This window comes from Chamaea fasciata, unplaced genomic scaffold (genome assembly GCF_029207755.1).
Source record: "Chamaea fasciata isolate MVZ Bird 193981 ecotype frontalis unplaced genomic scaffold, bChaFas1.0.hap1 SCAF_5, whole genome shotgun sequence".
In the NCBI taxonomy this organism is placed as follows: domain Eukaryota; kingdom Metazoa; phylum Chordata; class Aves; order Passeriformes; family Sylviidae; genus Chamaea; species Chamaea fasciata.
Genome location: NW_027094090.1, coordinates 11,986,401 through 12,002,451, shown reverse-complemented (window position 1 = coordinate 12,002,451; position 16,051 = coordinate 11,986,401). Strand labels below are relative to the sequence as shown.

Here is a 16,051-nt window from a genome sequence, read left to right as displayed (position 1 = left end):
CATGGCTTACTTAAGGCTTTTTCTCTTTTGAACACTGGCCAAGTTTCATTTAAATCTGAACCCATTATGCAGTTTTAGTAATACAGCTTTTTTCCATTAGGAGTAGAACGGATTCGATTTTAAAACATTCTGAAAATTTATAATAAACTGCAGAGAAAGCAATAAATGGCTTTTTTCATGTATAGGTTTTTTGTTGAAAGCTGTGGGAAGGCTTTTTTTGGCCAATTATAATACTTTTGACAAATTGTGTGTGACAGTTACTATGAAAAATAATTTTAGAAAGTTGTTATTGCCTAATTCATGGTTTACCTGACACCTGAGAAGCCACTGGCACTAGGGCACTGCATCAGCTGCTCAGGCTTGTGTGACAGTAAAAGTGTATGAAAAAGCTGCCCCAACCACCCAGGGAAATTCCATATCCAGCTGTAAATGAGGAAGTCCCGAGGAAGTGGCATTCCAAGATAATCAGGAGCAGTTGTATCTGAAGAGGCACTTGAAGGCTGAGTCATGACAAAGCTTTCTATTTTTTTATCACATAGTGAGATTTTGCAACCATTTGTGTTTTTTTAAAGGTATAATACAGGGAAGCTTACTTCTCTTACTTGAATGGCCTGGCTTTCTTTGGTTCACTGACTCTTCTCTGTCTCAATATCCTCTTTCATTAGCTTTCTGTTAGTTTCCTGATATTTTAAATCAATCTGGTCCTACTGTCTCCTGTTGTTTTTAACAGTATTAGTAGTTCATTTTCAGATAATTTTCTGCCTCTGGGAGCAAAAATGTCTCTGGAGCACAGCTGTTGAGGGACATGCCCAAAGACAGCATTATGCAGCAGCCCCAAATGCCTAAGATTCACGAGACTTTTAGAAGAAACTACTGCCAAACAGATCTTCTGAATGTGTTCATATCCAAATATTTCTGCTGTGTGAAAACAAACAAACATTATTTGCAGTGCAGAATATATGAAACAGTAATATTAAAAATGAGAGTAAAATGGAAAAAATGTTACCTGCTGAGATCTGTTTCCTAATTTAAAGAGAAAAAATACATTAGAGTGCTATTTGGATGTCTCAATTCCTGAGGACAGATATTCTTCAATATTATCCAAGGCAAAGAATGATTTTGGCAAATAATTTCTCATTTCTTCACTGTAAGCTTTCATTTAAGAATGAAGGAGTGACATTTAACTTCAAATGTAATGGGGAACATTGTAGTAGTTCTGTTGAGATGTGTAGGAGGAAGTTGTTTAATCAACTTTTGGGCTGCTGATTTGTGCAGCATTTCCTGTATCATCAGTTCTGTGGAGGCATCTGAGAGAACTGTTTGAATACATGTGAGGCTCTGTTTACCAGTGGATCAAAGGGTAGAGGGATTTTATGGAACAATAATTGGTGAAGAACTTAATGAATTTTGACTGGTATTGTGGACCTATAACCTTGTTCTATCTATCTATTGCTATCTATTATCTATTTAATGCTAATTTGCTCCTTTAGCTAATTGTAAAGCTTAATGTTAGGTCTGTACCAGATAAGAAATTAGGTTTGCTGATTGCAAATAACTCTGGGTCAGGAAAATCAGGTCAATAAGGGAAAATCATGATTTTCAGTAGGAGGATTTAGTAGAGATTACTGATGAGCATCACTGCTGGTAAAAGGGGGCATGTAAACATTTGTGCAAGTGCACTTACTGTTCCCCTCCCCATTTGGAACAGAGGAGAGAAATCCAAGAGTAGGGAAAGCTCTTGTCCTTAGTGTGTATTAAATTGGAGCAAGACTTATGTCACACCCCCCCTCCCCCTTTTCCTGTCTTATCTTTACTAATTCAGGCAAACAACTTATTCTCAATCTTATTCAGTTTTCAACAACATCTAGAGGCAAGAGTTCCCAAAATACTTCTGTTAAATTGCTTTGATATGCTTTGCATTTCTCCTGTTTTATGTAAAGAAAAACAGCAATATACAAGTGCAGGGAGGAGAGGAAGAGAAGGAATTTGAGGCCCAACTCTTTGTGGCAGGAGTCAGGCTTAGAATGGAAAAGATCACCCAGAACTGCAAGGGGATCTGGGGTTTTCCAGATACAAAGATACAGGAACTTGTAGGACGTAATTTGTAAGCTGGGAAGCTTGGAGTACTTCAGGGGGTTCAGATTTTCACAAACTGAGAATCCTAATGGTTCTCTTTAGTATGGAATCCCTTGTATAAAGATTTTAGTTCTGTAACCCATACTGCTATAGCTTGGTGCTAACAGTCACAAGGATGAAACACATGCTGTAGCCTGTCCCAAGTCAGGTATGCTTTTAGTTGTCTGCAAGACTCAGTTGTGAGGCAGTCCTTGGGCTTTTTTTGTTTGGGTTTTTTTTCCCTGTATGTCATGATAGTCTCAAGAATTTGCACTTGCTGAGTCCTTCTTAGATTTGGAACTAAGGGAGCCAAAGTAGTACTTTGATTTTGCTCATTATGTGGCGAGCAGACAAATAATGAGAGCCTGTCTGATGCCTTTCTCTTGTAGGCAGAGTTCTTGTGCAATTGTGTGGTCCTTCTTATGCTGGAGGGTCTCATGAGAGCAGAGTAGAATTCCCTCCTTCATTGTGCTGGCCATGCTGCTTTGGATGCAGCCCAGGAGGGGGTTGGTTTCTGCACACTGCAGCGTCACGTCCAGCCTCTCCTCCACCAGCACCCCCAAGTCCTTCTCCACAGGGCTGCTCGTGGTCTGTTCAGTCCCCAGCCTGTGTGGTGCCAGGGGTTGCCCCAACCCAAGTGCACCACCTTGCGCTTGGCCTTGTTGAACTCGATGATGTTCTCATGGGCCCACCTCTGGAGCTTGTCCAGGCCCTCCTGGATTCTTAAAGGAATGGAAATTATAAAAATGCCTTCATCAGTTTTACTAAATGTTTGTAGTCAACTACTCTGCATCTAATCTGACCATATGCTTGAAGAACTTCTACTTTTAAGTAGCTTGAGGTGAATTGCAGTTCTAAGTGCTGTGGTCTCGCTGATTTGCACTGTAATTTGGATAATAAATTCTACTGGGAATATTTTTTATGTTGTATGTACCTCACACTGCCTAAATTTGGTTTGTGACTAAGTGGAGACTATCAAATACACAAACATAAAAATACAATCCTCTTGGGCATGTACAAAAAATAAAATTGAAGGAAGATATTTAGTGTTAAGTGGGCTGTAAGGTTTTTTGTTAAGAAATCTTTCTTGGTTTTACTGAAATTTGAATTCCATGTCAAGTTTCTCAGAGCCACTTAAGGAAAGAAGTAGTGAAATGCTGCCACAAGAGGGCCTGTCTTGCAATGTCTTTGCAAAATGCTTCTGGGAAAGGATGTGAGCAATCTCTGAACTATTAGTGAAGATTAGTTGTGGCCTGAATGAATGTCTTTGTGATATTCTCAAAGACATTTTGAGTGTGTTGACTTAATTCTTGCCTACCCCACTAGTCATATTCTATAACCGTTGTCTGTGTGCAATGGAAACTCTGTGTGAAGTTTGACATTGGTATGACAGCATTAATTGCTGCAGTGGGAGATGGGTAGATGTCTAAAATCTTGTCAATCCAGAAAACTTAGACAATTGCGTGTTGGTTATTTTGCAGTTGCCTTGTAGAAGGAGATGCTAAAGAAGAAATCTTGCAGCCTCCAGAGCCTCAGCCAGTACCACCAATCCTAACACCATCTCCCCCATCAGCTTATCCAACAGTCACCACGGTGTGGCAGGACAATGACAGATACCATCCAAAGCCAGTTTTGCACATGGTTTCATCAGAGCATTCAACAGACCTCAATGAGAATTACAATAAGTCTGCAGAACATTCAGGGAAGAACGAACCCAGCGAACACACAGAGAGGAGGCTGGAGCGCAACTTAAGTTTTGAGATCAAGAAGGTGCCTCTTCAGGAGGGACCACGAAGCTTTGATGGGAACTCCCTGTTGAACAGGGGACATGCAATTAAAATTAAGCCTGTGTCATCCTGTGTAATTGATAAGAGCTTTAAGCCACAGGAACAGATTTCAGGGGATTCATTTGTAGATGCTTCTCAAAACTCATGTATGGAATACAGCGTGCCACAGTCTAACACAGCCTTAATATCTTCGCCAGAAAGTCTGCAGAGCCAGCAGGTGTGTGATACCCCACCCAGACCAGATCGTCTGCCTCTGACAGAGAAGGGACACGCCACGTGGTCACTACATGGGCCTGAAAATGCACTGCGTACGCCCGTGTCTGAGGAGTTGTCTTCAGACACCTTGTGTCACGGTGTTAAAACTCTCTCTCTAGTATCAAACACCCCAGCTGAACATCCTTCCAGTGATACTGTTGATCATACTCCTCTTTCTGTTCGAGCACCCCTCTGTTTTACCAATCCTCTCCATGCAGATGATTCTGACACGGATGAGGTGGACTTTGACAGAGCCATGAGCAAAAGCGCGTCCAATGTGTCAACCGCAAGTGCCACAGTCTCTGCTGCCACTAATACTGAAAACATTTCTGCCAGAAAAGTATTGCCAATGTCTATTGCTAGGCAAGACTTAACAGCTGTAACATGTTCTGAAGATGGCAAAGGTAGGTTTCACTGAGGTTCAGAAGTGCTGCTCTTGATCTAGCTGCATCTGTAGAGTTGGACAACATAAATTTCTTTGCAATGCAATTTTTAAAGGTAAATTTAATCAGTACAGTATGGCAGCTTCAGAGAGGGCACGACTCTTTTCCTGACAGCTTTCAGTTTGCATGTGAGCTATTTCTGGTATAAGATACTACAGACATGATCAGCTGATTCAGAAGCTGTACTGTGAGCTTTATTGTGAGCATTTGTTTAATGCTTTATTTATAATACCTTCCTGTAGGTTTGTGTGTAATTGTAGGTTTCTGTGTTACTATTTTGTGCATATTTTTCTCTGTGCCCAGTGTCATGGAAGTGTCTATAATAATTGAGGGTTGACTAGTCAAAGCATTTTCAACAGGCTTGTGCAAATACATAACAATTTCATGCTTATTGGTTGATGTGCTGTTCATAAAAATGTAGATGTAACCTCATTCACTGCATTGGTCTTTGAAGTTGCCCATGATTTGGCTCCTGCATTTTAATAGTGTTGTAAATATTTAGCTGTGCTTTCCTCTTTCTCTGTTCATGGCTGGGGGTGACAAGCTAATATGGCTGCTCATCTAAAAATCCAAGCTATGTGTTATTAGCACTTCAAAAATTATTTAGTGGCTTTTTATCTTTTACTACCTTTTTTGAGTTGTTTTTTTTTGTGTAAGTTTGCAAGTTAGAACATCATTTATTGAAGGCAAAAGGGTCCCAAAACATGCAGGCGCAGATTTCAGTCAGGCTGGCACACTTAGAGCAGATGGAGGACAGAGCTGGGAAGAACAGATTAGGCCTTGGTAACTGCTTGTGCAAAACCCAACAAAACAAGAAGTAAGGCTGTGGAGATGAAGGAAGAACACGAACTTCTGGATCCAGCTCAGACTCCTGTGCTTGGAGCTGCTTACAGTGATGGCCTCACCTCAGGAGTCTGCGCAGACTTCATGACTTTCTGAAGTGAAATGGGGCTCGGTGTATGATGCAAGATGCACAACCAACTAATTGAAAATACTGGCTTTGTGAACTGAATGTTCACCAAAAGTCTTATATCCAGAGATGTGAACTGTTTTGCAGCCTTAAAAACAATGTTTCTGTAAATCTTGATATAGATGTATAGATATTGTGAACTGTATCTATAGATCTATGGATTTTTGGGACATTGTGTAAACACAGAACAATACTTGCACATATATTTTTAACACTGTGACTTAAAAGATGCTCTGCGGAGCTGTTGAAGTCCTTTTGTCATAGTTATTTCAACTTTGCAAGCAGTCCTCCTTGGATTTGTTTTATAGATTTGCAGGCTATTGTATTTTTCCTTTTAGCCAGAAGTTTTTTCTTCTTTCCCAGAGCAATCACTGTTTGTCACTGTTTGGAAATTATCACCTCTCTGTGCATCTCATTATGTAGATGCTATAAGAAAATGCAAATAAAATAAGTGATATGTCATAAATACGATAAAGAATTCGAGAATGTCACTCTAGAATTTGTTTCATGTAACTGTGTATCAGAAACGTCTTGAAATAACAGTACAGCCCTTGTGCTGCTGGTATGTTGATGATTTCACAGGAATTGATTAAAATTCTAGCATTAATTTTTTAATCATTTATCTCTTGCTAATAAGGGTGTTTGTATGATAGTGAACACTTCCCATTTTACATTCTGGTTGCAGGTCTTGTAATCCCTCTGGGACTCTAGAATATAGGGTTAGATTGCTTTGCACCAGTGATCCTAAACCCTGTTTACAGTGGCTTTCTCATTTTCATACTGGCTCAGGACTCTTCTGTTCTGAAGCCGGGAATGTGGCTGCAGTCACCGGTGAAACCTGTCTGTGAACTTAGCAGCACCCTAATTGCCTAACCATAACTGCTGGTGTGCATGATCTTACCAGACACTTAAATCCTCTTTTTCATTCAAATGAAGAGAAAAGAAGTTGTACCCTGAGGTAAAAATAAAAGCAAACAAAGAGAACAATAAAACAGCAACACCAAAACAAAACCCTAAAAATTCACTTTCAGCTAGTGCATATCTGTGGTGACTTTATTTGGTGGTTTTATAGAGGCCCTTTCTGTTAAAGGTGTTCTTGTGCTGTAAACTTGAGGTGGAGCAGGTCTCAGAAGTCACTTGGAAGACGATGGCTTGTAGAACTTGATGGAATTCTGTCCCTGCAGCAGCTGGGCATGCTGGCAGCTCAAGCTTCGTGGCTTTATTAGTTGAAATGTGTCTTTGTATTTTTGAATCCTGTGCAGAGTACCAGTTGTCAGATGAGATTTCTTATGGCAGCAACTACTTTAAATTGTTTTAAACCTTCAGTTACTACTCCAAATTGCTTAGCAGGTCAGAGAGGGACTTTTGCTGCCAGAACAGTTTGTGTTAGTATACTCCTGGGAGGTGAGAGGGAACAGACTGGGGACAGGATGTGGTACTGGCACCGACAGTAGCCATCTCCTCTGGCTCCTACTTACCCTTCTGCCTAGTAAACCTTTCACTAAGCTGTGTAACCACATCAGTGGTGTGGGAGCCAGTGGGCCGCAACATGGACTTGGTGAGCAAAACTGAGACCTGAAAGAATGAACAGAAAGTATTCATTGGAATTACTGAGGATTTTTTCCTCCAAATTATTTAGGCTGAAAATGTGTTTTTGTTTTCTTGCTTGCATAACACACAAACTGATCCTATGCCCTTAATGTGAAGTTAATGTTGTTAGATGAAGTTGCTCCACAGTGTTAGTGTGGTGAACCAAAATGTTTTACAATACTTGAAGCAAATTTTTCTTTTGTTTTTAGATATTATACCAAGTTTAGGATTGTCTCATATATGAAAAGATCAACTTCTAAAGTCTAGGAGAAAAATTTATGTTTTTTTAACTTATCTAAATGTCATATTTGATTTAGATGCTGATGCTAGTGAAGATCCCTCTCCCCCGCTCCCAGAAAGAACACCAGAATCATTTGTGTTAGCAAGTGAACAGAGTGAGTTTTTCATGTTTGGTGATAATTGGAAATAAAGTGTGAAAAGCATGTCAGTATTGTATTTAAGTACCCCTGATTTTTGGTTAGTCTGCTGGAGCAAGTTGTAAAATGGAATGAAATCTGTCATGTGCAGCAGCTTATTTTGAGGTTTAACTTTTACACACCCTTGAACACAGAGAAATTATTTTTCATTTTCTGACTAAATATGGTGTTATATGATATTTAAGTAATTGGAGACTTCAGTATTAGTAGAACTGATTTTCAATCTGAAGAGTATGGAAATGAGATGCTATAGTGGGGAAATGCAGTACAGGTAGGGAATTTCCCAGCTATCTTAATTTCCTGCTGCTCCCAGGTAGGGAACGGGTGTGCACATGAACAGTGTTTATCTGATCCCCCTTTCTTGGGCAAAGACAACACTACATTCTGCACTGCATGTAGTGAACAAGCCCAGTTTGTCAAGTTTAATGTAGTTCACTCTTTGACTGTGTCAAAAGGGTAACAACAAGAGAAGCTGACACTTACAGATGATGTGCACCTATTATCATAGTTCATTCATCAAACTAGTAATGGCAGAATACGAAACAGATGAATTGAAATGAAGTGATAAATTAGGTTGATGCTTGGTACCTTCCAGAAAACCTAAAATGATGTAGTTATTTACTGAGACTTTTTTTTTAGTGTAATTTTGAAACTCAAAAAATTTTGGACCAAGTAGTTAATGTAGATATTTTCAGTATGAAAATGCTGAAGTTTTGTAAATGTGTTCTTTGAGCATCATTAGCATAGGTAGTTCAGAGTCCAAGTGATCCTTTCTTTGGATATTATGGACCTGTCGCTCTTCTGTGACCACACAAGAAACAAAGCTGTTTTCTTAAAAACAAAAAAAAATATCTCTCTCCAGGATTGGAATCACTAAAACCACTTCCATTTTGTTTGCCTTTTTGCACTATGTCAGTAAAGGACAGGTGTGGCTGGCCTGACTTTGTATGTTTACTTAGGAGATCTGAAAACCACATACTATTACTGCCCAGCTGATATAACAGAAGTTCTAAACTGTCCTTGAAAAGGAAGCCAATTCCCCTGTTGATAAAGAGCCCCCAAAGGAACAAAACAAACAGCCACAATGCAAGCACTGTAGTCTTGTGCTCTGAGTTACATTGTGGCATTTTGCCTTTCCTGGAGCACTTTTCATGTAAAGAGATTTTCATGTTTTTACAGGCATTTAATCTAAACAAAAACAAAAAAACAAAAAAAACAAAAAAAAAAAAACCAAAAAAAAAAACAAAAACAAACAAAAAAAAAGGTTTAGAGCACATTTGTAATGCTGTGTACTAATGCCTCATGATGAGGAGAACTAAGTATGTTGAGTTGATTTAATTCTTCCTAGGCACACCCTTTCCGAAGCCAGTTCTGATTGCACAGTCGGAGTGGAGCGTGTTGCGGGATCAGCACCTGCCTGAGCAAACAGCCTCCACAGTAAGTGCAGCAGACAAGTCTGTACTCATCTGTCATTTCTGGTTTGGTTGGGAGCTACAGCAAACAGTAAAATACATGCTTGTGAGAAGTTGCAGCTGTTGGTCATCTACAACTGGCCAGATTTTCCTCTGCCTGAGCTGCTGAATTGATGTGAAGAGCATGTTTTCTTTCCAAGAAAATGATCTGGTTTTCAATAGGTCAAAGGTCAGCAATACTTTTAAAAGGAGTAATCCTAAATCTGTGTTAAACTATGGCCTTAAGAGTGCAAATACACTGCTTTTAGGGAGCTTGCTGTCTGCCCTTAATGGTTCTTAGGCCAGTTCAGACTGGAAGAGAGCTGCAGTTTCTTGTCTAACCTGCTGCAGGGCCTCAGCCCAGGCTAACCAGAGCTTTTTCCAGCTGCATCTTGAAAACCTCCACAGATGGACACTTCTTATGGGCAACCTGCTTCATTGCCTGAAAATGGTTTCCCCTTATGTCCATATTTATTTTAAACAAATGGTTTTTGCCCATCAGATTTCACTTTTCACTCATCCAGCTCACAGTCATCCTACATGAACAGCTGGCAAAACTTTAAAAGCGAATAAGTCCTTTTTACATTTGTCACTTTTTTTCATGTGCTCCCAATATCTCACTTAAAAATATGACAAAATAGATGTGAATTTTCAGGGACTGCAAATGTAATGTGAGAACTAACCTACCTAAATTTCCAAAAAGTTGCAGTGTCATATTTTCAAGTTTTTATTAAATGCTAAGGTTCTAATAGTTAATTCTCATATTAACTGCTGTAGCATTTTTTGTCAATGTTAAGTCAAGTAAAAAACGTAGAGGCAGCTAAGTATTTCCATAAATCTTACATGGTTTTGTTGATATTATCTTAAGTTTCTGACTTTCTTTTCATTTTTTGGGAGTGGTTTGTGTAATTATTTTATATCTCTCTCATTAACAGGGTTTGAAAACAACTTCACCTATACTACCTGGTAAGTAGTGGAAACACTTTTCTAATTTTTTTTTTTTTCAAAATACATTTTTCCTTCTGAACAAAAATTTGCCTGAACTTGGTGCTTGCTCTGAAGATATCTAAGTATATTGTCAAATATACTTAAATTATACTGAATGTATTGTTGCCTATGATGTCTAAGCACCTTTACCTTAGAAAGAACATGAACAGATGCCTTTATGTTGATGTATTAAATGGCACTGTGAGCTTTTGCTATAAATAGATGCTATGTGGGATTTCAGCTATCCATACAAACTAATACAAAATAATAATCCAGATTTGGAAAGCAAGAATATGTTGCTGTCACTGAACATCTACTTCATAACCAATTTTCAAGTATTGCTTTTAGGAAATGAGAAATTGGCTTTCAAAGCTTTATTTTTGTAAATAATATTTGCTGCCAGTTGTTTTCTGGACTGTAATAACAAGTGGCATTGCCACAGTGGTGACTAAGGAGGAGTTTGTGTTTTCCAGATTGTCCTGAACGAAGCAACAAAACACCAACTGACATTTTACCTCAGATTTCTTTTTCTGGTTCCACTGATACAAGAGGTCAAGTTCCAGAATCTCCTGCAGAAGTAACAGATATTGGTAATTACAATTTTTTTCAAAATATAATCACTAGATGACTTAAACAGGGGATTCACTATCAGTACTGGTTTGGGTAACTGCTACTACTGCCAGCCTCCAACTCACTGAGATGCAGAACCCAGCCTACCTAGTCTCATCAGCAGTGCTGAAGGAATTTTCCCGGAATAAATGATTAAATAATTCTTCACTTTGAAAAAAACCTGAAGTGTATAAAATACCGAATTTGTCAAATGGGTTATAATTTTTGCAAAGCACTGAAAATTTCCATAAATAATAACTGATAACTACTTTGGTTACGCAGAGGAGGAGGAAAAAAACAAACAAAGGCTGTAATATTGTATTTATTGAAAAGTACTTTCCAGTGAGGTTTAAGTACTGAACTGTAATGGTATACAAATTCTTCATATTTTTATTTCCTATGACCAGAGTGCCTTCAGAATTCCTTGTATTACAAAGCTGTTTTCTAGCCCTGAGAGTAAATCTATTCTGTCAGAGCTGAAGCCATGCCTTAGTGATCTTCTGACTGCTGCCAGCCTTTGTGAGCCTGTGTTGTCCCAGCAGGCAGAAGAATTAAATCCATTTCTTTCCTTAGGTTTTGGTAACCGCTGTGCAAAGCCCAGAGGACCAAGAGAGCCACCCTCAGAATGGACATGATCCAAGAACCAATGGACACACAATCGCTAAATTATACTGGAAAACTCAAGTGCCACTGAGAACTAGAGAAATAGAGTTCCACTTTCCTGGGGGGCGACTAACACAGAGCAGTGTAGATCTAACTATCAATGGTACATTCTTGCAGTGCATCCCACGCAAAACCTGACACATGGTTCACAACAGTGGATTCCAGTATTACAACCTTGTGCTGGGCCATCTACCTGCCTTACTACACTTAGGAGAAAGTATTACATATGATTTATTTTGTAACTTCAAGTATTATTGCCTTAATGTCTTTTAACCCTGTTACACGCTGCTTGTAGACATGTTAATATAGTAATACTTTTGACAGATTGTGTTTATGGACTACTTTTTGCTAACATTTGATTACCATGTATGCATTATTTTGTATATGTACAGGGCAAGTAAGTATATAATTTGATAAAGTTGCAATCATAAAATATTAACAGAAGATGTAAGAAATCTCTGCATGATCTAAATTTTTGTGTACCTTATTTGTAAGTTATTTGCCCTGAAGTTTTAGAAAATAGTTTCTGGGGTTTTTTACAAAAATTGCTGGACACACACAGCCAGAATTGCAGGTTAGCAGAGATAAAGATTGTAATGCATTTTGTAAATTGTAAGCAAAAGGTTATTTTTATATTATATACTGTTTAATTGTCAGACCTGATTTGTTCTGGTTTTCATCTAGTCATGGAGATTCAGTAAGTGCCTTGGAACAGTATTGAATTCTCTTAGCCTGTGTATGTTACTTCAGTGTTTTGAGTTCATCTGGAATTAGATTATCAAAAATATTTGTATGTTTCTTAGTATATTTGACCTGCCAGTAAAAGAGAAACCATTTTACATAATCAGCACTCCTTAGTTTTCATTTTAATGTTTCTTCAGTTGCAATCTTTAGAAAGTTCATCTCTATCACCTTTCTGTACAGTAGGATTTTACAGTTTTAATATGGCATGTTTCTAATTTGGGAAAACCAGAACACACTGGTAAAAGGACTGTTTCAATACCACTGTCTTCTCTTACAGATGGGGAATACAATTTATGTTGTTCAGCGACTGTATATGTAAGAAAGCAACTTATATGAAGGTTCACCTGGAGCCCTTGCAGCTACACTGTATCTTGGCAATGTATTATGTCAAGAGTTAATCCTTATAAGGATTCCTTACTTAAACTTTTCTGTAATACAATCTTTAAATTAAAGAAAGTAAAAATCTCACTCTGGGTGGTTTTACTCTTAGGAAAGAAAACTGTGTCCAAAAGCAAAGTGTAACAGAGTGAAGGATGGCAGTTTGGCTTGGATTACAGATCTCAGACAGAACACTGACACTCAGAACCTTATTTTTAGTAACTACTTTAAAAGTTCTGGCTAGCAATAATGCCAGAGAAGCAAAGAAGAATGTTTAGAAGAAAATGTTCATTTTAGGTAGTGAAACTATATAAATCTGAACTTTAGCTGGAAACACTGATCTACTACTTGTTCCTTTAGTGTCTCTGCTAAAAGACAGCTAATTGCCTGATAGCAGCTCTGTTGTAACTTCCTGAAGGTACAGAACTTGCAATTACTGTCTCTGGATTTAATCATCATGTGCTTCGTACATGTGACAGACTGCCAAGCTGGGGAGCTCTTTCAAAGAACTGTGTGCACTATAAATACTTCCCATGGATGTAGTTTTGCAGTTTTTCATTTAAAAATAAATCATTCAATGATATATGCCATCTGGGATAACCTATATCAACTATATTCCTGATTTGTAAGCAGTTCAGACAGCTGGAATGTTCTGCAGTTGGCAGAACAAGGCTGGCCTGAACTTTGTCTTCCTTCCCTCATGTTGCAGATGATTAGCTCAGACTTTCACTCCTACAGAGCTCCTGTGGATTTGTAATGCAAGATCGGCTGTCAGCACCCCTGGGCAGTCCAAATCAGTGGAACTCCTGGGGAAAAAAAAAAAAAAAAGTTAAATAAGGAAATTTCCAAATATATTTTGGATGTACTTTTCAAGGATCCCTTCCATATTTGTCAACCAATAAAACAAATCTGTGCAGGTAGTAGGTTTTCTGGTTTTCACAGATGAATTTCACCTAACAGTAAAGGCTGACCCAAATCTGTGTACTTCATACAGGCTATCTGGTTGTGTTTAATTAAAGTTCATCCAGGTTCATCTTTTTTTCCCCCCTTTGTTTTGCACAGATTTGGATCATATTCCAGGCTGAGTTTGTCACCAATAAAAAAAGGCTGCAGCCTTTCTTTGCTTTAGTGATCAACTGCAATTGTCCAGTATGGATTTCTGTTTCCTTTGACAGAGCTGATTCACAACTCGCTGTTCCCTGCTTTGGGTTTTATATTTCACCTATTGTATTTCAGATAAGCTGGCAGTTTTAAGAGCAAGGTGAAGCCTACCCAATGTCATTACTTTCTGTATCTGCTCTTGTGGGTGGTGCAGAGATAACTGCAGGTCTGGATGCTTTACACTGGGGAGTTTCACGTCATAACTTTGAAATATTATCATCTTAAAAGCTTCATCAAAAAAACCCAAGACCTTTCCTTGTGGTTTATTTGAAATGGAATCTAAAAGGGTTTAGAGCATTACATCAGCTTACAAATTACCACTGTAATACATTACCCTGTAATACATTACCATTTTGTACATATATTGAAATCAATCCTATTTAGTTCCACTCTTACATGTTTTCCGAAAGCAGTCGTCAGTTTTTATCTCTGAAGTGCAGCTTTTCAGGCATTGACTTGATCACGGTAGCAAAGAAGTAGTAATGCTACTTAACCCAGCTATTTTTATTAATAACCACTGCATTGGCTTGTTTGTCCTTCAGTATTTTTCTAATATACCATTTATTAATTTTTTCTAAAGGCATTAATATTGAATTAAAGCATGCAGTGAATTATCACATCAAAAGAAGAATGAGTTCTCTATGTTTTGGAAATGTGAATTCTCCAGCCTCAGAAGAAAGCTACTCTGTTAATACCACTGCTTATCTCTATTACTCAGCATATTTAAGGTTATGCATTGATTTTGCAGGTAATATTTTATTTTGGTAGTAATTAGAGCATTCCACCAGCATTTTTATTTCTTATCTGCTAGGAAAACCTGCTCCGTTTACACATAATTTTTCTCAAAGAAGTTTCTAACTTGAGAACTGGGCAGAACAATGAAAATCTCAAAGACTTACCTCTGGGTTTTTGTATATTGGAGTCTTGGATTGGGTTTCTTTGGAGATCAATCTCTAAAAGAATGAATGAGATCAAGTGTGACGCAGTGACTGGGCAGCATGATAACCCTGTGCTGCTGGAGCAGTTGCTTTTAGCTGCAGGTCAGACTGTTGGGAAGCACCCAAACACAAAGCTCTTGCCTGCAGCATAACCCTGACACGCTGCAGACAGAAAAAGGAAACCCAGCAAGAAAGGGTTGGACTAGGGAAAGACTAGCAATGAATATGACCTTCAAAAGGGGATTTTGAGGGGCAACAAGGAGTTAAGGACTTTAGACATTGGAACTGAGCAATAAGATACAATTGCACACAACTCAGGCTTTGAGAATTTTCTCAAGGCTTGAGGCAGGAGTAACATCTCTGCAGTATAAACAAACAAGTTGCAATTCCTACAGCCTAATGCCAAAGAAGGGCCTTTCTCACAATCTCAAAATGCTCTTCAGCTCTTGAGAAGCTGAAACAGCTTCTAAGAGAGGTTATCTTGTGTGGCCTGAAGAACAAGGCTATAAATGCATGGAACCCATGAACCTGGGACTGAGCATAGCTGGGGCCAGCCAGGACAGTGCACCAACTGCTCTGGAACCCTCCGAGTATCCTAAAGCCTGTTAAAACAGCAAGGCTGTGAAGTGGTTAGTAACAGATCTAGTAACAGCTAGGCTCTGTGATGTGACTTTTCCTAATCATTTCAATGCATGTACTTAACCAAACACACAGGTTTGTCAAGTGTTGGGTCAAACAGAACAAGAAAATAACTGTTTTCTTGGCTGCAATGCTGTCGTATCCTCAAGATCTGTACCAAATGTTTCACTTCATCACTTCTATGACCACATGGCAAAAGCTTAGTATTTGCAGTCTTAAAGCAGTGAGTAAATAAAATGTTGTTTGCTGTTTTGTCTATTCAGTCATAGTTGTTGTAACAGTTTTCTTTAAGAACTTGACTCTTGCCTCTGAAATTGTATTGTGTCTGCATGAAGAATTTACTGTGGTGAAGCCAGGGTAAGAAACCAGTTTTGCATTTTGGTTTAAATCCTGCAAAGTTTCCTACCCTGTGCACATAAACAGCCGTGGTGAGCTCAATGCAGGTATTCATCCATGGGTGTTGTGTGTTCATATTTCCAGTCTGGGGCCCTCATAAGGACACTCTGCCTCAGGCACTGTGACTGAGCTCCACAGATTTCAGCTAGTGAGGTGGAAGTTGTCTTTCACATCTACAATTCCTACTTTGATCCACAGAGTTACAGTCCTTAATATAAAAGATCACAGACAGGTAAAAAAATTGATCTTTTGGGTAGGTAGTGCCACAATCTCACGGAGAGCTTGACTGTCAAGTCAAAAGAAGAGCCGAACTTGGATCAAAGATGATCCCATTTTTCAAACATGAAGTATCAAAGACTGCTGAGCTTTTCTGCTTACTTGACTCCACTCTTCACCAGAAGACACCTGGTGTGTGGTTCCGTCCCAGTATATGTTCCACCTGCTATATCTCTGGCCTAATGTTAAATGGACCAAGAAACCCCATCACG

At 38.7% G+C, this 16,051-nt stretch overlaps 1 protein-coding gene across 2 annotated transcripts in view; it reads left to right on the top strand.

The window, feature by feature from the left end:
* Positions 1-12,519, top strand: part of PTPN12 (protein tyrosine phosphatase non-receptor type 12) — a 70,646-nt gene extending 58,127 nt beyond the window's left edge. The window contains exons 13-18 of one of the 2 annotated variants that reach the window (XM_066182818.1): positions 3,597-4,561; positions 7,478-7,555; positions 8,946-9,034; positions 9,984-10,014; positions 10,509-10,625; positions 11,218-12,519. In XM_066182818.1, the coding sequence (XP_066038915.1) occupies positions 3,597-4,561; positions 7,478-7,555; positions 8,946-9,034; positions 9,984-10,014; positions 10,509-10,625; positions 11,218-11,279 (1,342 nt within the window). In that variant the 3' untranslated portion in view covers positions 11,280-12,519. The remainder of the gene's footprint in view (positions 1-3,596; positions 4,562-7,477; positions 7,556-8,945; positions 9,035-9,983; positions 10,015-10,508; positions 10,626-11,217) is intronic. The other variant, XM_066182821.1, reaches the window with a different exon arrangement.
* Positions 12,520-16,051: the final 3,532 nt, after the last annotated feature.